Source organism: Rhinolophus hipposideros, assembly GCF_964194185.1.
Source record: "Rhinolophus hipposideros genome assembly, chromosome: 3".
In the NCBI taxonomy this organism is placed as follows: Eukaryota; Metazoa; Chordata; class Mammalia; order Chiroptera; family Rhinolophidae; genus Rhinolophus; species Rhinolophus hipposideros.
Genome location: NC_138049.1, coordinates 40475500 through 40500528, shown reverse-complemented (window position 1 = coordinate 40500528; position 25029 = coordinate 40475500). Strand labels below are relative to the sequence as shown.

The window sequence follows — 25029 nt, the reverse complement described above, 5'->3', positions numbered from 1 at the left end:
GTTAAAGAAAAGAAGTCTTGGAGGAACACAATTTCCTCCAAGTGGGATTATTTATTCAATAAAGTTTTAAATTAATAGTCTTTGATTTCTCTTAGAGATGATCATAGGTATCACAGAAATTAAGACTCTTTCAAATCTCAGTAGCTAACCATGTGCTTTTATTGGACTGTGATAAATTCTGCAGTGGAGAATGAAGAATGTACAAAGACAGTACAATTTTCAGGAGTGTGCAACATGATATGAGTTTTATAAGGTTTATTTTTCTCTCAAATCTTACATTTCATACCTCGTTGGATGTATGGTAAGATGCCATCACTCTCCCAACTGAGATTTGCTCTTTTGTGATCAATAAATATTGATTGCTTTTTCCTTTTATATGATGCATACATGTATGTTTTCAAAACTTTTCATCCTATTTCTTTGTGTAAAATACATCATATGCTCAAGTAATTTCTAAATTGACACTTTTGTCCAGGTATCAGAAATTACACCTTGGATTAAATATGTATTTCTTAGACACTTTTCATATTTATCGCTAGGGTTTCCAGGCAGGAATTTATTATTCCTGAAATATATTATTGCCTGCTCTAGTCTTATAAATGAAATTTAATGTGAAAATAAGTGGCAGAATTGAAAATATTGATGTGTTCCAATTGTAGGAATAGATATTTAAATAAAACTATACAAAACTCTTTTCTCAAGTTTTTTTCTTTTTAACAAACATTCACTGCAAGATCCCAATTAAACCTGAGGGCTATTTTAGTATCTTGCTATTCAAGAGTATATCTTACAGGAACCAATAGAATCGTCATTCTAGGGTTTCCAGGCAGGAATTCCTGCCCGTTCCCAGGAATTTTTTTCACTTTCCTGTTCCCGAATCCCAAGATATAAACTGTTTTCTGTTCTCCACGATGAATTGTTTCCACAAATTGACAGCCGATACTACCAACCACCTGGATTCAAGGAGCCGATTTTCCCGATTTCCCGACCAACTTTTCTCGGGATTCAAGAATGGAAAAGCGAAAAAAAATTCCAAGAACGGGCAGAAATTCCTGCCTGGAAACCCTAGCGATAAATATGAAAAGTGTCTAAGAGATACATTGTGAGTAGTACGTTTATTTCCCATTGTGGGTATTACTGGGTTCAACAAACCAATTTTCCCGATTTCCCGATTTCAACTTTTCTCGGGATTCGGGAACCGGAAAGCAAAAAGAATTCCTGAGAACGGGCAGAAATTCCCCCCTGGAAATTCTAGACTCATTACCAAGAGCTTTGGAGATGCAGAAATTCCAGGTGCTGCATATTAACAAGATCCTCGGGTGACTGATGTGCTTACTGAAGTTTGAGAAGCAGCACGTTAATCCACTGAGAACTTCATTTACAGAGCATCTTTTAGGAGCCACATTGATGCTAAGCAAAGTGAATAACCTTTGTTGGAGGTAAAATAGTCGATTATCATTAGACTATTCCCTTAATAGTCTAGTAAAATGTGCTTACTTAAATAATTAGAGAGAGAGAGAGTAGTGGAATTTCTCATGTCATAAATTTTACAAAAAATCCTGAATTTAAACATAGCTATTTTCCTCATGTTTATTTTCAGACAAAGAGAATTGAACTATAAATAAATAAATTTAACCTGGACTATAAATAAATAAATGTAATCTGGGTTTTAATACCAGTTGAGCTGTTCAGTATTAGTCAGTGTCTTAAACCTCTCTGCTTCCCTTTCTGACTTCTAAGGATGACTTTGGCAGTGGCAGCCTGGGCGTACAGTGACTGAGTTCTGTGGTCTCTAGAGTCAGACATGCCATGGTCAGATGCCCCCTCAGCCAGCTTCTCAGAGCCTCAACTTCTTCAAACATAGAACAGGGGTAATAGGATGGACATGTGATGAAGAAAGGGTGTTGTGTGCTTCAATTGTGTTTTTTGGGAATGTCCTGTCTTAAAAGTTTTGGGTTATAAACTTGGATATTTGAGATATTACTCTTTATATTTGAGATATTACTCTTTATATAAGACCACCTGGCCAAGATTGAGAGAGATGGCAGATCTACCAAATACATAGAAAACAACACAGAGGCAACCAAAATGAGTATACAAAGAAATACGTCCCAAATGAAGAACAGGAGAAAGTTCCAGAAAAAGAACTAAATGAAACGGAGGCACGTAACCTACCAGATACAGAGTTCAAAACACTGGTTATGAGGATGCTCTACAAATTTAGGGGAAGAATAGATCAACTCAGTGAGAACTTCAACAAAGAGTAAACACCAAAAAGCATACAGAAGCCATAAAAAAAGAACCATTTCGAAATTAATGTATGTATATCATATGTATGTATGTGTGTGTTGTGTGTGTGTATATACATACACACATACATATGAACTATTTCCTGATTTTTAGAAAGGGAGCTAATAATATCATTAATCAAATATGATCATTATGAGGATCAAATAAGATAATGTAAAGTCCTTAGAACACTCTGTATCTGTTACCTTTTACAATAAATGCTTGGCAAATGCTAAGTATTAGTAAGAGCCCTTTCACAAATTTTATGATTTTTCCCTGTTGCAATAACATTTTGTTTCTTACTGAGGTTTTGAAAAATATATCTCTAAAAGTGATATGGGGGAGGGGGGGATGGAGAGAAAGAAATGCTTAGTTTTAACTTCTAAAACTCAGATTAACTTGGTCTCTACTTGGTAATATTGGATTTTTTGGACTCCAGAGAGAAAAGTCAGTATCTACTTACATTTATCTGAATATTAACAATATGCATGTGTAACACGGAACCAAGTTTAGGAGATACAGTATGTTGTAGAGACAGGAAAGATTTCTCCCCTTTGTCTTCTACTTCAGAAATTGCAGCTTGGACATTACGTCAACATCCTGACATTATGAGGAAAGGTCAGCCGCCACTTTTCTCTGACTTCCATATCCTGAGCATCTCTTCCACAGAGATAAAACAGTTGTCTTAGACTTGTTTTGCTGTACAAACAAGTTTTTCCTTAAATTTTCATTCTATGAAATTATGAAACCTCTCATCCAATGTGTCCAATATGTTGTGACACCCACCAAACACTTGCAAGCTTAAAAACAGTGGGAAAAGTCTTGCTTTTGAATATCTGAATCATATATCAGTATCATTCTTAGAAGACCCAAGTCTACTTCTCCACATCCAATCTTTAATCCCAGAAGCCCCATTATGGGATCTCTGTGTGTCCCACGTTGGAGAGCCCAGCCCAGGAGTTGGCCGGTGTTACCCACAGAATACTGCTTCTAGAAGATGCCCACTGAGGAAGAGTTTCCTGGGAACATTGCAAAATGTGTCCCCTAATAGAGCTTCACTGTGCACAGGAAGGGCTTTGGGATATCCTGTGTTGAAGAAAAAGGTGGGATTCTGCAAGCTTATTTACCTGCAACTCTCTTTGGAAGATGAGAGCTTGACCTTTTTGTAAAACTCCTAAGGAGTCCACTTTGGGAGATACTGGCTTAGCAGCTGGTGGGCCCTAGATAAATATCACGGGAGGCATTCTAATTAGACATTCCAGCAATTTAAAGCACTTAACACATAGGTACAGACTCATTCATCTTTAACCACACCCAGTTATGATTGGTCATTTTAAGATGAGGAAAATTGATAAACACAAAAATGAATAACTTCTTAAGATCACAGAGCCAATGAATGGGTGATGAAATCTGGATGAAGTCGGCTCATTCAAAGTAATATTCTTGATACTTTAATATGTGTAGTATTTTTAAATAAAATAGTAGCATTAAAATGAAATAAATTATTACTGTATGTTAGCCTGTGCTCAATACTTTACCAGCCTGATCTCGCTGAATGCTCCTGATAACCCTGTGTGTTGGGCACTCTCATTGTCTCTATATTACTTATGATGAATTGAAGTTTGCAGAAGTAAAAGGACTCAACCAAGGTCACACAGTCAGCACTAAGTAAGGCTGTGTGGGAACCCATACCATAACCACTGTTGCTCTGTTACCTCCAAGTATATGAAATGATTTATAAAATTAGGAAAATGACAGGTATGCAAACCCTCTTCCCTGACCCCCACAACCCTTTCAGTGATCATTTACCTTTCAGTAGGAATCACAAGATTAAGGTGTGACAAAGAACTATAGTTTTTACTGGTTTCACTTTTAGCCAGTAGCTTTTGAGACTTTTTTTTCCTGTGAGTATACATGGTACTTTTTAATATGTTAACATTAAAAGTATTGATGTTTTTGCACACTAATGGAAATAGCCTCACATTATGTAGGGAGTTGTGGATAGGAACTCTTGAAATGATTTGTTCCATTTTCATAAATTCAAATTGATTTATTTTAAGTGATTTTTTTTATAGCTGATAGGAAACATTGTGATGAGGGTTTACATGGAGAGACTTTTAACAATAAGTACCTTTTGTTTCCTTTTATTTTACTTTCAACTATTTTTCATCTGCTGAGTATTATCTTCATTAGGTGTTTAGTCATATCATTAGCACGTATTTTATATGTGGTGAGAATAAAGTTTAAAGAGATTCTAAACAGAACTTTGGACATGTGGTTCTAGTCTGAAACTGAAACTTCTTTTAGCATAGTATAGGTTGGTGCAAAAGTATTTGTGGTTATTGCAATTTTTTTTAACCTTTTAAACCAGAATTATTTTTGCACCAACCTAATATTATTAATTTTTCTTTCAGGATTTTGAATAATTAAAGTTTTGTCATTATGGTTACTGCCTCACCATTCTCACATAACTGCTTTGGCCCTCCTGCCCTTCCTTATTTTTCCATTCCTTTGCTGCAACACACAAAAGAAAAAAGTTAAGCACCGTTGGAGAAGAGCGAAGTTGATAAGACAGTATGGCTGACAATGAAATTAGTAATACCTGGGAAAATCTGTTCGCCTTACCATCAGACAACAAACTCTGTAATAATTGCAAACTCCCCTTTGTGGTTGAAAAGACTGTAGTCATTAAGAGCTCACTCGATCTTAGACATGGAAAGGAATTTTCTCACACCCACACATGAATGATTGTATGTGTTGAGACCTGTTGTAACTTGAATATTAGAAGAGCAAGGATACAACTGTAATGAAATCATGTTTCTAGAAATGGTTTCACTCCTGGAATATTTTACAGCACTGTTTCCCAAATTGCAGGTTATGACTGATTAGTAGGCAATAAAATCAATTCAGTTGGCACACCCAGCATGCTTTTAATTAAAAGATGAAATGGAATTAGAACAGGAAATATCAAATAAAAAAATTATAACGTTAGACTTTTGTTTGTTATTTATGCATGGGTATATATATATGTGTGCTTACTTAGGTTGGGATGAAAAATCTGTATTCTAACTATAAGTCTTAAGAAAGTTTGAAGTCTGCTGTTTTGTTTTAGGGACGAGTTGATAATCTTGAAGGCACTTTTGCACAACTAATTTTACTTCATCCAAATAATCTTCCAACTGGTATGATTCAGTTAAAAGTTTTCTTTTAATGCCTAAATCATGCTTTGTAGTATTGCAGAACTTAATCTGTACCAGGTATATCTTAATTTCACTTTTCTTAGTGGAACATGATTTCTTATCAAAAGGAAATAGTCTATTAAGGAAGTTATTGTTTTTCTTTCTTATTGGTTGGAATTACAGTAGACTAAATAAATGTAGACAAGTATCTAGGATTTATTTTAAGCTTAGTTAGAAAATACATTGTATATCCAATACTTTTTGAATAGCTGATGTTAAAGGCTGAAAGGTAGAAGCATATTCATTTATTTCAGGCATCTGGAGAACAGATTTTGAGTCCATATCTCTGTTTCTGGACCTGTCACTATTCTCAGGAATGATTTGTTAACATACCTTTCCCCTTGACTGTGAGCAACTTCAGATGGGAACTACATTATATCAAGTTCCTAGCCATTTGTTGAGTGAGTTTTGTTTTGTTTTATTTTTTAAAGTAATTTCTTTTTAGTTGGGGAATATTGGGGAACAGTGTGTTTTTCCAGGGCCCATCAGCTCCAAGTCTTTGTTTGTCCTTCAATCTAGTTGTAGAAGGCGCAGCTCAGCTCCAAGTCCTGTTGCTGTTTTCAATCTTTAGTTGCAAGGGGCATAGCCCACCATCCGATGCAGGAATTGAACCGGCAACCTTGTTGAGGGCTCGTGCTCTAACCAACTGAGCCCTCTCGCTGCCCTTCCAGAAGCTCAGTGGCAGCTCAGCGGCAGCTCATTGTCTTCAGTCTAGTTGAAGACATGAAGACATGGGCAGCTCACTGACCCATGTGGGAATCGAACCAGCAACCCTGTTCAAAACTCACGCTCTAACCCACTGAGCCATCCGGCCACCTCTGTTGAGTGAGGTTTTGATGACAGTTTGGGTATACTGGTTTATAGCGACTTCTTCTAGCCTATAACTTATGCTAATGCTGAAAGTAGCCTTGAATGTTACAAAGAACATTAGGTGATTTGGGTACTCTTAATTGTTTTATTTATATATAATGTTTTCATATTGTAGAAAATTTAGAAAATAAATATATAAATAAAATAAAAATCACTTGTGATCCCATGCTATAGAAATACTCTTTAAACATTTTTTTCTTCATTATCTATATGTATCCTCCATATTCTGCTTTAAAATGAAATAATCTTGGCCCTCTTCCGTAAAGACATGTGGCATAGACACTTCAGCCCTAATGTTGCCCAGATTCTGACCGAGCGGCAGAGAGGCCCCTCTCTTCACCCTAAGTTTGTTACTTGGCTAGCCTTTCTGATCTGACTAATCATGTGGACTCTGGAGCCTGAGTTCATACCCAGTTCTACCACCTACTATAACTCTATGGCTTTCAACCATTTCTTTGAGGTTCACATATAATAATGAGAGATCCAACTCCCTCCCCCGCCCCGCCCAAATAGTCTTCTAAAACAGGACCTTAACTTTTGGGGAATATGTATCACATTGCATAGAGATAGCATAGTTTGACTATTCTTCTCTAATTCAGATTGTTTTCAAATATTCAGAATTAAAATACTTGAATTTTGTGTAGAGGTCACTTGGGAAGTTTTAATCTATGAATGAGTACTCGCAACTTTTTCCAAAATTTAAACCTCATCCATTCAGTTTTATTTTTGTAAGTTGTTTTGAGGAGGTGGTTGGTCAGTCTCACAAACCAGCTATGGCGCCAAGAAAACCCCAGGATTCAGGCCCATCATTGGAGGGAATACCCTTCAAATTCTACAGAGTGAGGCGCTTTCAGTCTAAGGAAAGGAGGAAATGATACATAGTTTACTCATCATATGCTTGGGCAATTAAATTACAGTTCAAAGGAAGAAAAAGGTAAACAACGTGTGGTACCCGTTTTTGAAGAGCAGACAAATTCCCTGTGGGGAAACTTCCTCTTTTCACATTCTTTCCATACCCCTCCCCCTTTAATGTTAGGTAGCAGTTTAAGGTAACTGTCACCTTGTACTACTGCATCACTGTGGCTCTCTGCCCACCAGTCCCCATAACACCAGATGGAGCTGAATCATAAAAGCAAAGTTGTAGTTTTTCCCTTGAAGATTGACCTTTATTTATTTTCATTTTAATTAAAAAACAAAACAAAACAAAACTCTGAACTCTCATCATCCAGCTACAGCAACCATCAACATTTTCCCATTTTTCTTCACTTATTCTTTTCCCTTCCTTTTTTGCTGACATACATATTTGAAATCTCAGACCTCATGTCATCATGTCATTTCAGCCCTACGTATGTCAGCAGGAATCCATAAAAAAAGACATTTTCTTACCTAACCTCAATACCGTTATCTCATCTAATAAAGTGAATAGTACTTCCTTGATATTTTTTAACACCCCAGTTATCTCTTTAAAGTAGTTTTATAAGATTGGGTTTTTCAAATCAGGATCCAAACAAGATTCACGTGGTTGTTGTGATTCTTAAGTTTCCTTTAATCTAAAATAAATACTTTTTTAAATGTTCGTTCATACAATTCATTGTTGAAGAAACTGGGTCAATTACACCTAGACTGTCACAGCCTGAATTCAGCTTATGGCTTCTTCGTGGTATCAGTAAACTTGTGCCTCAGCCCCCTGCATTTCCTGTTGACTGAAGTTAGACCAAAAGACATGGTGAGATTTGGAGTCAATTATTTATTCATGTGTTTCACTTTTTGGCAATAGTACTTATAGGGGTTGGTGCATAGAACACGTTTTGTCCTATCAGGAGACACATAATATCTGTTTGTCTCACTTGTAGTTATGATGAGATTCATCAGTGAGTTCAGATGGTGACACACCTGATACGTCCGTTTTAAAGTTCTTCCCCAATGTTCTACCCAGTTGTTTTCCATCTATTTATGACCATTGCCAGAGGCAGTTATTAGGAATCTGTTCTTTTTAGCAGAAGAATGTTGTGAAAGTATCTAAAGGGAGATCTGACAGGGCAGAGTTCAGGTGGTTTTTCAAGATTAAGCTCAAATACACGTGTTAAAAAAATCAAAGAGGTGAGACAAATATTTTAAGAATTCTAAAGCTGTATTACAGAATTGTATACCTGAAACCTATGTAACTTTACTAACCGTTGTCACCCTAATAAACTTTAATTAAAAACAAACAAAATTCTAAAGCCGTTGCTGGATCATCTGGGAACTGTAGTCTGGGATCCACCATCAGTTGAGTAGCCTTAAGGAAATCCATATACATTTAGTTTTCTCAGCTGTAAATTGGGGCACATGTTTTGAAACTCCCACAGATTCAATGTCCTATGCTCCTTTTAGACAAATGTGAGAAACTTGGAAAATGGTTTGGTACAAAGATTTTAGAATAAAAAAATGGCCTCCTTTATTAGTTGTCATTTCATATAGATATTTTCAATGCAAATTTGTATGAATACTTTATTCAATTAAAATAATTTAAATAGATGAAACATACAGATGACAAAATCCAAATAGTATAGAAATATATAAAATAGCAAATAGAAGCCCTTTCATTTCCACCCCCTCAATTTTACCTCCTGCCAAACTTAACCAGACAGACTTTTTTTTCAATTTTTTATTTAAACTTTTTATTCTGAGATATCTGTAGATCATATGCAGTTGTAAGAAATAATACAGAGAGATGTTCTGTACTTAGTACCTAGTTCCCCCAGTGATAACATCTTGCAAAACTGTATTATAATATCACAACCAGGATATTGACATTGATACACAAGATACAGGACATGAACTGATAGATTTTTAAACACGTTTTATCGTCTTCCTGTCTGGGATTATTAATTAGAGTTAGCGTATGCAAGTTAAGCTACCTGAGTATTAGCAATAAGGCCATGAGAATAGTGCTTCTCTGTTGTTTTGCATTTGCATGCATCTGCCTTATTCAATATGTGATATATAGGTGTTTTCTCTCCCTAGTAGTTTTCCATTTTCCCCTTTGGCATATTTCTAGTTCTTTTTGCCCCCCAGCTTTACTGACATATAATTGACATTGTATAAGTTTAAGTCTACAACGTGTTGATTTGATCCATTTACAGAATATGAAATTATCACCACCATAGCATTAATACCTCCATCACCTCGCATAATTAACATTTCTTTTTATGGTGAGAACATTTAAGATCTATTCTCTTAGAAACTTTCGATTCTAAAATATAGTATTGTGAACTCTATTCTTTGAAGTCGTCAAAACTGTGGAAGAACAATACGATAAAAATTCCTGATGCCCTTGGAATAAACTTATCATATTACAGCTTGCCACGGAAAACTCCATAAATAGTCTACTTCCATAGGCAGGACTGAAATGATAAGTTCTGATGACGGTTTGCTTTTTAATAAGTTGGGACTCAGCAGTTCCTTTCAAGATTTTTGGCGGAACAAAGACTCAATAGAATTTCATTTTGATAGTTAATGGAAAAGGGAAATTTTTCCAAGGAGGCACAGATCCGCCAACGCAAAGTAGTGATGGGAGGGTTGAAGCCTTAACCCTGTTCATATTCTGCCAGTATCGAAATGAGTTTCCTTTGGGCTTTACAAGTGATTGGAAAAATGTATAATGACAGCGTTGAATAAAAGTGACACCCTGGGATATTCCTTTGTCATGATGTCACTTAAAAAATTTAGAATACAATAATCATGTGTAGGTTGATTCACATATAATTACTCCTCATTTTATATTTAGCTGTGTTTTCTAAAAAAAGTTTTTCCTTGTTCCTATTAAAGCAGAATTTCATAGTACTAAGAATAGAGGCGTTTAAATGTTTACCGGGCAATGTCTTGGTGGCTTAGTTATGTGTATATTTATATGCACAATCATTTGTACACTAGTTATCCTAGCGTTGCTCAAAATTAATGCCTCCAAAGGTGGGGCAAGTCATAGAAATGAGTGGCCAGGATCTGATGGCAAGCTAGGGCTTTGTCTCTTTTAAAGTGGCAGCTACTTTATCATTCGCCCTGTGAGAATGCCTGCTGGTATACTTGCCATGTCTTCCAGTTTTCAAGATATACTGTACATTGGATTTTTGTTATTAAAGCCTTTAAAAGCAGGCGAATCAAATTTTAAATGAAAACCCAGTGCATTGTGTATTTCTGCACCATATGTTTCACTATTGCATAAATTTCATTTAATTCTCAACAATTTTGTACTGCCAGATAGCCCAAGAAATATAGCTGTCACCTCAAACTTAACCCAACTTTTGCCCCCAAACCCGTGGGCTCTCTGCGTTTTCCTTTCTGTCTACATGAGCCTCTGTTCTAATCATTTCTGGACTCAAAATTTCAATGTTTGTTTCTCCTCTTGTCTTTCCCACTATAACTAGTGAAAATCTGAGTCTGTCGATTTTTTTCTTGTAAACTTTCCTGTTTTTCTTCCCCTCCCTTCCCATTCCAGTTACCCCATTCCTAGCCCTCATACGCCTCCTCTGACCCAGATTCTCCCTGCGTTCTAGTTCCTGTCATTATCCAACCAGGTTGACCCTCTTTTTCAAATACCTCTTTCATTATCTCCCTTCTGTAAAACTTCTATGGATCCCTGTTGCCTACCATATAAATTCCACAACTTCTTCTCCCTACATCTCCTTGTTTCATAGTCAGTTTATCTTAGCTGTCCATCTACATTTCCCCCCGGCTAGTCTCTAACCACTTCTTCTTAAGGTCAACTCTCCTCCCCCAATCCAATCTCCTGGCCAGGGCTGCCCAGAATCTTGTGGGACTTTCTGGATAATGTGTGGATCCTATCCCTAGACCTTGTCTGCTGAAATGAGGTAGATTCTGGAGTTCTTTGCCCCACCCCCCCATACTTTATTTTATTTTGACGAGGCCTTCATTATTATTTGAGCTGCAAGAAGGAAGTGAAGAAAAGGAAGCTCCCAGATGACTCCTCTAGCTAGGGAAGAGGAAGGGGGAGGAAGAAGGCCGCCTTGGTCTTCAGATTCTCAGTATGCCCTAGTGGGGGCTTCGATGGAGAGGCCATGTTTGACTACTTTAGAGAGTTCCTTCTCCAACTGATTTCTGCAGCAGAAATTCTTACTTTGTTTATGTGAAGCCATACTAACCACAAGCATTTTGCAATTTGAATGCAGTGTATGCTCATTTGCCTTGCAGCCCCACCACTTATGTGTGCCATTAGCTATTTGAGTGATTAATGTGGTCACTTTAATCCACTGGAAGAACTTGTTGGTCAATTGATGAACTTCCCGATTCAGAGAAGCCTTAAGAAAATTTCTTGTTTTAGTGAAATAGTGATAATTCACTGAAATAGATTCTCTCTTGTCTTCCTCAGCACTTGGTTTAATCTCCTGAAATGGCACATAGCACCTTGTGTTGTAGTTATTTGAACATGTGACTATTTCTTGTTGTACTCCGAGTTCTGTGTAATAGCCACTGCTGTTTTCTGGTGTCTCCAATAACACCATGTCTGGTGTGGGACAAGCATTCAATACAGGAGATCTTTGACATTCTCTAATGATTCACCCCGAGCCTATCAGGAACCATCAAATCTGTGACCATTATTAACTGAGACATGAATGTCCAGTGATTGCTAGTCCCCAGCTAAATGACAGGCTCTTAAAACCCTCTCAGCCTGTCTCAGATTCGACCAGTGGCATACACTTTGCATATTATCTTGTTTAATCAGCACAGTCACCCTCTGAAGTAAGCAATATTAATTTCTCCATTGCAAATTTCTACATGATATTGCCTTGCTAATAGACAAAACCACAAATGGCAAATCTGTAAATGCCAAGGGCCTACTGTGCAAGTTTGGGTGGGTAAATAGATGATTAGAAAAAAAATAATATGATTAAATGATGTGTTTGCTAAGGGCTTTCCATTCTAAAATATGAAACAGTTGATCAACAGTGTTCAGAAGGTTAAACTGGGAAACGAGATGAAATAACCTGAAACAGTAGATACTGTTTAATAATTTAATCTTTTTTAAAAAATTTTTTTAGCTTTTCCCTCTCTCTAAAGAAGGTTCTTATCAATAGAAATTAATTTTACTTCTTTTATCTTCTTTCCTTTAACAGGTGATGGCTGTGGGCACATAGTGACCTATAAGGACAGTGGCACCATGACATCTAAGAATTATCCAGGGACTTACCCCAATCACACTGTTTGTGAAAAGACGATCACAGTACCGAAGGGGAAGAGATTGATTCTGAGGTTAGGGGATTTGGATATTGAGTCCCAGACCTGTGCTTCTGACTATCTTCTCTTCACCAGCAATTCTGATCAGTATGGTAAGAAAAGAGATCTAGGTTTCTGTGAGCATGAAAACATTTGTGGTTGTCGGGGAAGGGCTGCAAGTTGTGTGTTTCTGAGTATGATAGTGTGGGAACATTACAAGAGAAACTTGCTTTTTGTAGACTCTTGGGGTAGCTCACATGGTACATTTGCTTCATAATCTGCAACAAAGACATCTAAAGAAATGTTAGTGTTAGCCTGGTGTGAGTGTCTCAGGAGCTTTGTTTGAGTTTGTATCTTGCTGGGAAGAGAATTGGAGATGTGTGGCATTTAGCTAAAACATCTACAGTTCATTCATTCCTGTGACAAATATTTATTGAACAGTGATCACGTGTTCAGGAACTCTGAGAAGAACTGGTGGGATATAGTAGTGAAAAAACAAAAGTTCCTTCTTCGTAGAGCTTGCTTTGGTAGTAAGGGGAGGATGGAAAATAAATGCACCTGTAATGTGAGAAAGAAAAGTGAGAATAAGAAAAATAAAGCATCCTAAGGTGACACCGAGCCTGTTTTTTGAGGGTGTGCTACTTCAAATGGGATAGTTAGGAAGTCTTCTCCAGTAAGGGGACATTTGAGCAGCGACCCAGATTAAGTGAGGGAGTGGACTATGCACATATGTCTGAGGTCAGAGTTTTCTGGGTAAGGAAACAGCCAGTGCAAAGGACAGTTTCCAAAATAACCATTTGAAATTAAGCTTTTTGTACTTTGGTGTGTGCTGTTATCACACTGGCATCTGAAATCACCATAACAGTGACCCTACAATCCTAAAACCAAGGAAAAACCTGAGTTTGGACAGTTTGAAAACAAAGACAAAATCTTATATACAGGTTCTTTTGAGATTAGAGATTTTCTGAAATTCTCTCTGTATACAACTCCAAAAATGATAGAGGTTGTAGGTAAAATTTTATGTGCCTACTAGTTCTGTAGGCAGTTTCTGAAATACGCAGTGTTTCAGGCTGTCTTACATTTGGCCCAGAGTTGTTTACCCACTCGGTGTGCCCTCCCCCCCACCACCCCCCCACTGTTCCATGGAGGCCCAGAGCAGCCCTGAGACACTATTCAGAGATTTAAACTTATCAAGGCCCCATGGGGGGGAAAAAATCTAAGACTTTTCAGCCCTGGGAATATTATGTCTATTTTGATGATGGTTAAATTACTCTGAAAGAGTGAAGATGGTTTCATATAATTGTTTACAAGTTTTCAACTCCAGTTTGACTCAAATGGGAAAAATGAGAATTCCAGGAACACATAAAGCCCCTGCGAACACTTACTGTTCAGTTACCTCTGGTAATCGGATATGTATTAACTTCTGGAGGCACTCTTCAGGGAATCCCTCATTAGCCAGGAAATTTCGTTCCCATTCAGAGAAGATTGAGTGTCAGAGCCCCAGTATAAAGTGTGTGGCGAAGGGCTGCCCATCCAGAACCCGCTTTTCCACTCCACTATGTCTCTGGGGAACATCTACTTTCCTAGAAGATAAGCAGTTAATTTCTACCTGCTGACAGAGCAGCAGAGGAATGGTTTGCTCCCGTGTCAAATCAAAGGCCAGGTGAGAACTAGAAAGTAGAGCAAATTGCCCCGAAGCATGATTGGAGAATGCACGTAGCTTTCCCCACTGGGTATTTACTCCATGGTCTTTGATCCGACACAAATACACAGAAAGGAGGCAAGGCATGGGATTAACTACATGTTAGGAGCTAGGTTATGAGGTGGTTATGGTGGGTCTCGAGGGGCTGTCCTCTACATTTCTGGATTCTTGAATTTTCAAGACTTAGACTTGTCCCTGGGAAATGAATAATGAATTACAAATTCACTTGTAGCAGTGAAGCCAAGTGAATTAAATTTTCTCTTTAAATTTTTTCTATATACAGTTGTTTGTCTTTTAGAAACAGAACATATGCTCACTGTAGAAATAAACATATTTAATGTCTTTTGTATGCCTGGCATATGCTTGGCCCTTACATAGATTTTTCTGGGATTTTTACATCTACCCTGCAAGGTAAATATTATTAACTCCTTTGTATAATACAAAGCTGCAGCACAGTGAGATTTAAGTAATTTCCCCTAAGATCACACAGCTAGTTAGGGTTGAAAGGAAGATTTATATCAGTCTCTGTGGCTCGAAGACATCTGTTTCCAGATATCTGCTCTTCTCTCCTTGTCCCGCCAAACAAAGATAACCACAGCAAATTATTACCCTTCCCAGGTGACCAGCCCATATTACATCATACAGCAATTTTGTATAAAATGCAAGTGTAGACAATAGTTTTGGTTGGGGATGTTTTTTAAGATAAAATATTTAATTATGCTCAGATTTTCTTTTGCGATTGCTTTAAAGATTTTCTGATCAGTCATGCTAACGCAAATCTAGGAGACAAAGATAGGAAAATTTAGTAATAAAAGGACTACATGGAAAGGAAATTAGAATATTTCAATCCTATAAGCACATTTAAAAAGAATTAAATAGTTTAGGGACACATGTGGCAAGTGTACACACACATATGCCATATATGTTACATGCAAATGTTTGTACCATTTGTAGTTTTGAATAGTGTTCTGGGAGTAGCCACTTTTTCACATGTATATGTAGTGCTTACAATATTTAATCCACTGGTTTGAATGTAGAAGATACTCAGGGAATAAATGATTTTTAAAGTGAATCGACAAGTTCAGTGACAAGGAACTAGTTAAGTAAAACAAGTTATAGTTACTTGGGATATTAAACAGCTATTTGTTTATAAGACCATTAACCTAGAAAGCTGCTTATGATATAGTGTTAGGAAAATATGAATATACAGTAATGTTTTAATGATAGAAAAAAAACCTTTGAATAAAATAAGACAGAACATAACTGTAGCAAAACGCTGAAGTATGACTTTAGAAGATTCAGCTATGGGTATTGTCATCTCTTTTTTTCTTTAATAAACATATGTTTCTTAATTTAAAACAAATAAACAAATAGGTTTCCTTTGACCAAAACCACTAGCTAAACATATATTTTAACATAGTTAAAACAGTTCTCTGGTTGGTTTGAACTTCCCTGCGGAGTGCAGGAATCAAAGAAGGAGGAGGAGGGGGCAGAAATTCTTTGTCCTGCCCTGAAACTCAGGGAGTGGGCATTCCTTATGGGCTGTTGCCCAGCTCCCTGGGAGGGTGGGAGGCCCTTCTGTAGCCAGTGTGGCCACAGGAGCCTGCAGGACTGCGGAGGGAGGGCCCTAGTGTCAGCACAGGGTCCCAGGAACCCAGGACACTATTGGGCTGGCAGTGGAGGGGCGTGCCCTCTGAAGTGCAGTGGGGGGGAACGTATGTTCTGGAATACCTCCTGAAATTCCAGTATCCGATGGCTCTAATGATTACATGTGTGGCTGAAACAACTGAATAGTTTTAGTTGACCCAGCTCAATTTTTTAAATTAACTAATTAGTTGCTAAAATCCACTGCCAAGAGATTTTAAGGCTCAACATTATCAGAGTTTTGATTATGGAATTAATGTTTTGAAAAAGAATAATGTTTTCTGGCATTGGTGTTTGTAAGCTCTGCCAAGAGTGGACATACTTGGGATGTGATTGCATTAACCATTGTGAGTATGCTGAAGTTGTACAGTTTTCATCATGCTGCAGTTAATTTTTAATGGTTCATCCCATGCCAGTTTTGTTTGGTTGATACGCTTAGGGTGCTTTTATAATCCACATTGTGGTAGCAAAATGTACTGTAAGTAGTGTGCCCACACCGGCTTTCACAGTAATCAAGCAAAATATGCAGTTGATTTCATTGATGTGAAAAGGCCCGGTACATACAAGATGGGGTTATTATTCTTCTGTTTGTTGTGTATTATAATAATGGCTGATATTTCAGATTCAAACATCAATTAAAAGAATGCACTTAGATATCTATGGCTGAGTTAAGACACTGACTCTACCTTTGAAACAGCCAAGAAGCAGCAAAGTTGATAAAGTATATCAACCTTACTTTAGAAAATACCTTTTTTTAAGAGCAAAATCAGTTTTTAAAGATATTTTTTAAAATAAATTTCACTTGTATACTTAATGAAAATTTTTGGATATAAAATATATATACTGACTTTTAAGATCATGTGTGCTAATATCCTGGTCAAAAAAATCTTTAAGAAGTATCATACTTTGCCTAGTAAAGATTGTTTTCACTATAACTGAGGGACTTCTGGAGTTTCGTTTGAGACCAAAATAACTGAAGTAACTGAGACTCCCTCAAAAGAAACACTAATGTCCCTTTTCTTGTGTAGAATCCAATCCAGCACCACGAAGCATTTAATTGTCATGATTTCTCAGTGTCCTTTAATCTGGAACAGTTTCTGTCTTTCTTTGTCTCTGACCAGTTATTTTGTAGAATGTCGGTTGATTTGGGTTGGTTTGATGTTCCCTCGTGATTAAATTCAGAGTATATATTTTTGGCAAACATGACATTATTACTTTTTAAAGTGATTGTGAAGGGTTGTTTATAACAATTTCCAACATTAGAAATGGTGAGGTCATATATCCCCCCAGGAATAAGAACTAAATCTACAATATGTTTCTTTGCTTCCCTTTATACTGCCTTTATGGGGTGGACTCTTTTTTTTTTTTTTTTTGCATTCAAAACTACATTTATTTAGGTTATTTCTCATGTCTTCCCCAAACAGTTCTCTGTTTTTTGAAGAATTCAATGTGATATGAGACTTTGAAAAGACTTAACTACGTGGTGATGCCTTCTTTACAGAGGACAATTTTAGAAAAGAATCTCATCTTATGTTTGAACACAGAAGACCATAGAAACTTGAGTAAGGTAGCCAAAGCTATTCTAGGGTTGAACGAAATTCACTTTTCACCTGGAATTTGAAGATTCAAACAAGGAGTCTATGTAAATAACATCTCTTTAAATTTAAAATTGTTGTAGAGTACAGTTCAGATTGCTGCTTTGGTAGGGATTCGCAGTCTCCTTTTTGTATTCATGGTATAAAATAAATAAGAGAGTAGTTTTATGAAACATTAAAATATATTGAGCTTGGGGGCAAAGTAGGTACTATTCATGCATTGTGTCATACCAATATACCTATATTTAAAATACTAAATATCTAACGTTGTTTTGTTTATGACACTGAAGAGGGGAGGCTGTGAATTTATCCTGAAGATCATTATTCTCAACTTTAAAACTCTTTAGTGACCCTGCCACCTTTACTCCCCCTCTGGTTAGGTTCCATTTCCAGTCCTGCTGACCACAAAGGACTTAGAGATTTGAATTCACTCAGAGATTTGTCTCTGCCACCACTGCTCTCTGAGACCCCAGAAGAATTGTCCTTTCTGTTTTCCTGCTGTTTCAAGAAGATTGACTGGGTCCCAGTTTTTCTCCTGAAAGCTGATCTTCCCACAGTGGGTGGTGTTTAGGATTGCTTCTGGACCCTCTGAAGAACTGCCAGGGAATCTTGGTGGGAACCAGGTCCTGGCTCCTCAGGACCTAAACTTGAAGGACTTGGTTCTGACGGAGTCTCCTACACTTCCCCACCTGACTCACTGTGGACCGATGAAACCAGGCCGGACTTCAAAGTAGATTCAGATTAAACAGTTTTGTTTCTGTCTGGATTTTTTTACTTGTGTTTAAGAGTGTAGACTCTGGAATTAGACTTCCTGGAGCCAAATTCCTCCTTAGTGCTTAACTTTCAACTGCTTGACCTATAGCAAATCACTTAAATCTTTCTGTATCTCCATTTTCTCATCTTTAAAACAGGCAAAATAAGAGTATATACCACCTAGGTGCATATATATATATACGTGTATGTATACATATGTATACGTATGTATACGTATGTATATTATTGTAATAATAATATGTATATATATATACACACACGCACGCGCGCGCACACACACACACACGGTGCCAAAAAAATATGCACACATTTAAGAAAGGAAAAAAACGATTAAAATTGTAATACTCAGTATATACTGATAACAAAAGATGAATACAAGTCACATTTGACTTCTGCAATTACAAGAGGTGCTCAAAGTGGTTACTGTCAGTGTCCAGACACTTCTGATTACCATAAACTACTGCTTGAGCAACGCTGACCAAAGTCTACATTTTTTGGCACCCCCCAGCGTGTGTGTGTGTGTGTGTGTGTGTGTGTGTGAGTGTGTGTGTGTGTGTGTATATATATATATATATATATATATACACTTAGATATGTACATATATATGCACATGTGTATGTATCTTAAAAGAACGATGCCTGCGTGGCACATGATAAGCACATAGTATATGTTAGCCATCATTCTCACTCCTCTTCCTCCTCCTCCCTCAGTTGTCTTGCATACTGTATTCTTTGTGTCAGATGTCTAAGAGCAGAGAACACATATTTTGAGAACTCTCTTTGCACCAAGCAGAGCCTGAGCTGCAGCAGCACATCCTACCCCACCCCTCCTGGTACATTCCTGGGGACCTAAATTGGCCCAATCATTCCAAGAACGTGGTAGGGGTTCCATAGACTAGCTGCAAGTACAGGTTTTCTCCATCCAGCCTTGTGAGATGAGCAGAGGACACATATTCTCTAAGCCCATACATAGTATGTTCAGTTTGGCTTTTTAATTTATATTCACTATCACTGTCAGTCCATATCTTTGCATCGATTTATTCAAAGAGCTTCCTAATTTTCCGTTCTTCTTTTGCCAGTCTTCATTTCCTATAGGCCATCCAAGGTTATCTTGTTAAATATTGTTGTAATAATTTCTTTCTTTCCTTATTTTAAACATTAATAACTGTGCCCCACTGTCTACAGAAACTTGTTAGCCTGGAATTCAGGGCTCACTCCCTCTCTTCCCCACTCACATTTCCACCTCATCTCTGAATTTCCTCGTCTCTGTGCCTCTTCCTAAACACGGCAGTTTCATGCCCTGTTACACTTTTGATGTTATACCTCCGTATGTCCCTCTCTTTCTTCCTGCTCCTGCTTTTCTGCCCCTTCTAACACATGCACGCATGAGTGAAGGCAAATCAAATCTAATGCTACCTACCCTAGAACCTTCTCTGATGTCTAGCAGCTCCAGTCCCTGCCTCTTTTGGGTGCAAGTTGTTTTTCTAAGCTTTCAGTAGAGCACAAATATCAGACTGAGATAATTATTTTAGCTTCTGTACCAGATAAGGGGATCCTTGAGTAAGGAATTGCATTTTATTCATCTTTTTAGTGCCCCTCTTGCTTAGTATAGTCTTGCAGTTACCGATTCTCAGTCAATGTTTAATGAATTAGACTGCATGTAGCTTGATTTTGGCAGACATAATACATTTTAAAAATCTGGATTTTTTTACAAAAGAAATTAGAGTGTTTTATTCACACAGTAGAAGATTTACAATAAGATTCCTCAATCTGTGAACATCCTGTCAGCATTTAAAGAAAGACTTGATTGATGTAAAATTTTAGGACTCTACTTATTATATAGAAAATACTATAAAATAGTGTAGAAGTTGCCTGCAAGTGAGCATACTACGTATGCGCTGGACCCTGGGCTTAGTACTCAGACTTACTAACTCATTTAACCTTCATGATAGCCCTGTGAGAGAGGGCCTATTGTGACATCCACACACCAGGAAACTGCAGCTCAAAGAGGTCAAGTGACTTGCTCATTATCACTTAAGTCGATCTGGGATTCACTCAGGGCATTTGCCTCCAGAGACCCCATTCTTAAGCACTGTGATTCTTGATTTGGTGTGACAGAAACAATCTGCTCCATGGCTTGTGCTGAAGACCTGAGCTGTAGTTGTTGTTTGCCATTTGCGGGAAGAGATGGAAACTTCTGCAGACCTCCCTGGATCCCCATGGGGATATCCTGGGAATAAAATAGATTTCTGAGAAATCCTTCACATACAGAATATCAGTATAAATTTAAGGTTTAAAAATACTTCATAATCAAAATGCTTAAGGAGGTATCATGGCCAGTGAATTTAATTGTCAGTTAAGTTAGTTGTGTTCTAAATGATTTGCGCTGTAGAAAAACCAGGAAGTTCCAGAATTGTTCTCTTACGCTTCCTGTACTTCCACCTCCACCCCCAATATTTTTTTAACCATTGTCAGTGACTTGGAAGTACAACAATGTGAAGTCAACTGTTAATATTTATATTACACTAGGAACAAGAGAAATGGGAAAAGTAGGAAATAATACTAAGTGTTTTGACTCATAATTGCAACAAGATTTCTGTGATAATATTTTATAATGATACATGTCTGGCATATCATAATAAGATCTAATCATTATTCTTTGTTCTGTTGATTTTTTTAAAATTCCAAATAGAGAAAAATATAAGATTGGCAGCTTCTATTTTATAAACGGTTTATGTCTCCTAATCCTATTATGGAGAATGCAAAATTCGTATGACTTTTAAAGATAAAACAAAAGCCTCTGAAGAAATTTCCTTGGTGATTCGGGCTACATTGGTGGAAATTCTTGAGAAGGACTGCTTTGTTTGTTTTGTTTTGCCTTTTATGCCAAGGTAGAATTCAGAAGAATCTTAAACATATAGAAAAGTCTATTATCAGCCAGAATGTTCCACACTAGATATCTCATTAACATAATCGTAAACATCAAGGAGAAAAAGCTAGCCGCCGACTCCTCCTTCTCCTTTCCCCCAAATACTTCCCTGGAGACATCACACTCTGATTTAGTTTCAGTAATTACCCTCTTTTATTGGGAGAGTAGAAATGGACTAGGTGGCTTGTGAGCTCGTGTTAAGGCACTTCTTGACCTGGGTCCTATAGCCCCAAGGAAAGCCACACCTTTGTCTAGGAATCTGCTTGGTTCATTTATCATCTGTCACTGATTTTTGTCTGGGAACCAGAGACCAAGTCTCTCCAGGGATACCACTTACATTCTTACGTGACTATGATTTTAATGGCACAGTCCAGGAATATCCCTTTTTTATGCTAATTTCCCGCCTTTTCAAAGAAAATGACCCTGAAAATTCTGTAGTTTTGTACAATGACACTATTGCAATTAGCAAGCAAGGACAAACCTTGCCATTTGACTGCACTGAAAAAACAAATGGAAAATGGATCCAAGTCTAATGGCTTGGCGTTTGAAGCTTCAGCATTTCTGGTGATGGTTTTATCAGCACGCCTCTGAAAACAGACCTGGGCCATACTGAGTACCACTTTCCTGGCAGCTGATAGTATGCCATGTGGCTGGCTCTGCCAGCAAAACTCCAGGGAGTGTCACGTAAGCTCATTGGCATGTTCTTATCTGTCATGAGGAATTAAATGTGGGTTTCAGAAGGGGCTCATGAGGTTAACGGAGGTTTTTAGGAGTACTTTTTGTGGTATGATTTCATTTATGTCAGATCTCTCAGGAATTAGGTTTTCATTTGCTCTCTATGTTTTCCCCACTGAGAAAGTGTTTATGGAGGAGGAGGGGTCTTTTTTTTTTTTAACAGTATGCATCCATTTTTGAAACAAAATCCGTTCCACAGATGATGCAATAATTTTGTTTCGTCAATTTCAATCCCAAAAGCATAGACCCACCTGAAGTGATTTGGAACAGTTATTATCCAAACTATCACTGTCTTGTCATGTTCAGGTACTTAGGCAGACAGCCCATGGAGAATGGAGTGATACTCGAAATTGCTGCCCAGATTGACAGATTGCCAGAAAATCAAGAGGGTTCCGGGCTTGGCTCTGGGCAGACAGTTCATTCTTCCTTGTAGCACAGTTTTCTTTTATTCACACAAAGAAAGATAAAGGGTTTCTCCTCTCAGCTGCCCATGGAACAGTGGCCCCAAACAGGGGATGTGTTGAGAGGAACTGGCCTACTGTGCTCAAAGAAGGCAGCTCCTGTGGTTCCTGGTCCTTTATCCTTTTGTCCACGGAATCAGTCCCTTGTCTGGTAGGTCTTGGTCCCATGTCTGGTGCTAAATGCCATAGTGCTGTGCCATTTGATATCATTGACAGCTCTTTTCCAAAATCTAGGGCTGCCAATTACATTCCACAAAGGGTAGAAGTATTTATTTATCCTGAATTTTCTGCCTACTTGATGAAGTACCTTTCTGCTGTGCCCCAGTCTGATGGGAATTTGGGACTGCCAAGTATGATGGAACCTGCTTCGCAGACACGGATAGAGGTGAGGGAAGGTGGGCGTCAGATAGCAAGTCCACTTGTATATAATGCACAGCACGGACAGTTGCGAAGTAAAACTGGGAGTGCTACTTTTAGGTCTGCTAAAGTTCTTAAGACCTACCCAAAAAGGGCTGGGGTTCAGTCTGACTGTGAATCGAGACCAGTTTACCTTCCATGAACATAGCCCAGGATGGAGAATATAACTGTGTGTGTCAAAGTTAGAAATCACCAAGCTCTCATTTGGGTTTCCAACGAAATTGTCTTTGTGACTGTTGAAGCACAGGTGTAGACCTCTTTACAAAGTCAAGATGGAGAATACTACCTGTGAAATATATCCTTTGGGCAGGCGTGGGTGTAGAAGGGCTTTCATAAGAAAATCTGTCATCCTCAAGGAGTCTGGCTGAAAACTGAGAACCCTGCTTAGGACAGACTTGTAAGCTCCGCCAGTGGTTTCCCATTAATTATTTTTCCCACTCACTGCCAGTCAGATTGTTCTATTTTCATCTCTTTTCCCTTTTAACTCTAGGAATGCAGTTCTTCTAGACTGTGAAAAGGAAATCTTTATCTGTCAGACCTTCAGACAGGCAATAATTTGGGTGTTTTGCCAGAGGCGGTATAGCAGACAATACTCAACTTCTGTCTGCCACCCTAAACTAAAACTGCCTCCTACCATCGTAATGGTCGTCTATGAGGAACCTATCAAAATATGTTTTAATGATTGCATTTATAAAGAGGGTATATCCTATCTACTCTAGGGTTTGGTTACATTTTTGCAGCATATCAGTAAGAATGATTGGTGCCTGTGGGATAAGGGTGATTAAAGGAATATGTGTGTTTATATTTTCTTTCTTTGAACTTCTTCCAGAAATATTTGCATACCTATCGTGACTTTGGAAGGATGGAACCAAATTAGGATTTTACTATATTTATGTGTGTTTTTGACTGTGAAATCATATGTATTGCACAACAACTTAACGTGATGACATACACTCTTATCTATTTGTGTAAAATGTATACAATTTTGCAACCTTTTCTTTCAGCTGTTCTATAAACATCTTTTTAAAAAATCCTAGTTTTTCAGCCGTGAGAAAGGACAGCCTGCCATTTGCAACAGCATAGATGAAACTTGAACATATTATGCTAAGTGAGATCAGTCAGACAGACAAAGACAAGTATGTATGGTATCACTTTTACGTGGAATCTTAAAAAATAAAGCTCATATAAACAGAGTACAAAATAGTGGTCACCAGGGGATGAGGAGTAGGGGGATAGGACAGATATCACTTAAGGGTACAAACTTGCAAAGCGTAGTAAATAAGCCCTAGCCTAGAGGTCTAGTGCACAGCATAATGAGTATAGATAGACAACAATACTATATTATAACCATCAAACTTGCTAAGAGACTAGAACTTAATTATTCCAACCACTAAAAGAATTGATAATTACATAACATAGTAGAGTGCTAATCATTCTTACAATGGTGATCGTATTAAAATACATAGTTGTATAATTAGCTTGTCGAACATCTTAAATTTACAGCGTTGTATGTCAAATAGATTTCAAGTAAAAAAAAAAATTCCAAACAAGTTCTCACTGATAATCAATTTAGACTTGTTTACCTCACTGCTTATATTAGAACTCGTTGGAATACTATAGAAATTTGAGAGATTAATATCATCACCATTTGAAGAGGAATATATATGTTATTTCCTCTTGGAAAAAATAAATGTGGTTACAAAAATATTCTGATTTATTGATAACAACAAGTTACTAGTTATTTTTTTTTTATTCTTAGGTTTGCAAAGCAAGTATTTTCACTTATCTTTGCAAAGAACAAAGAAATTTCAAACATTAAAAAAAACAATAGGTTGCAGAAGTCAAGCACAGTGATCTGATTCACTTTGTTTTTGCAAAAATACTTATTCTACTTTATTATACAAAAATGGATTTAATATAAATTGCCTGTCTGCCATGCTTGTGAGCACTATATAAAATCCATATATCCATTATACTAATGATTTGTTGTCTTGCTTTTCCACATCTCTCTTCCTGACTTCATGATATTTTAAAATGACAGGATCATATATTTAATGTCTCTTTATAATCAGTTTTGATTTTTAAAAACTGGAAGAGTATTTAATTCCATTTCAATTCAAAGAATATTTGGAAAGGCACCACATGCCAGGTATTGTACAAG

General features: G+C 37.4%; 1 protein-coding gene across 2 annotated transcripts in view; it reads left to right on the top strand.

The window, feature by feature from the left end:
• DCBLD1 (discoidin, CUB and LCCL domain containing 1) overlaps positions 1-25029 on the top strand; it is a 68178-nt gene that overhangs the window by 14266 nt on the left and 28883 nt on the right. For both annotated transcript variants that reach the window (XM_081044955.1, XM_081044956.1), the window contains exon 2: positions 12512-12724. In XM_081044955.1, the coding sequence (XP_080901081.1) occupies positions 12512-12724 (213 nt within the window). The remainder of the gene's footprint in view (positions 1-12511; positions 12725-25029) is intronic.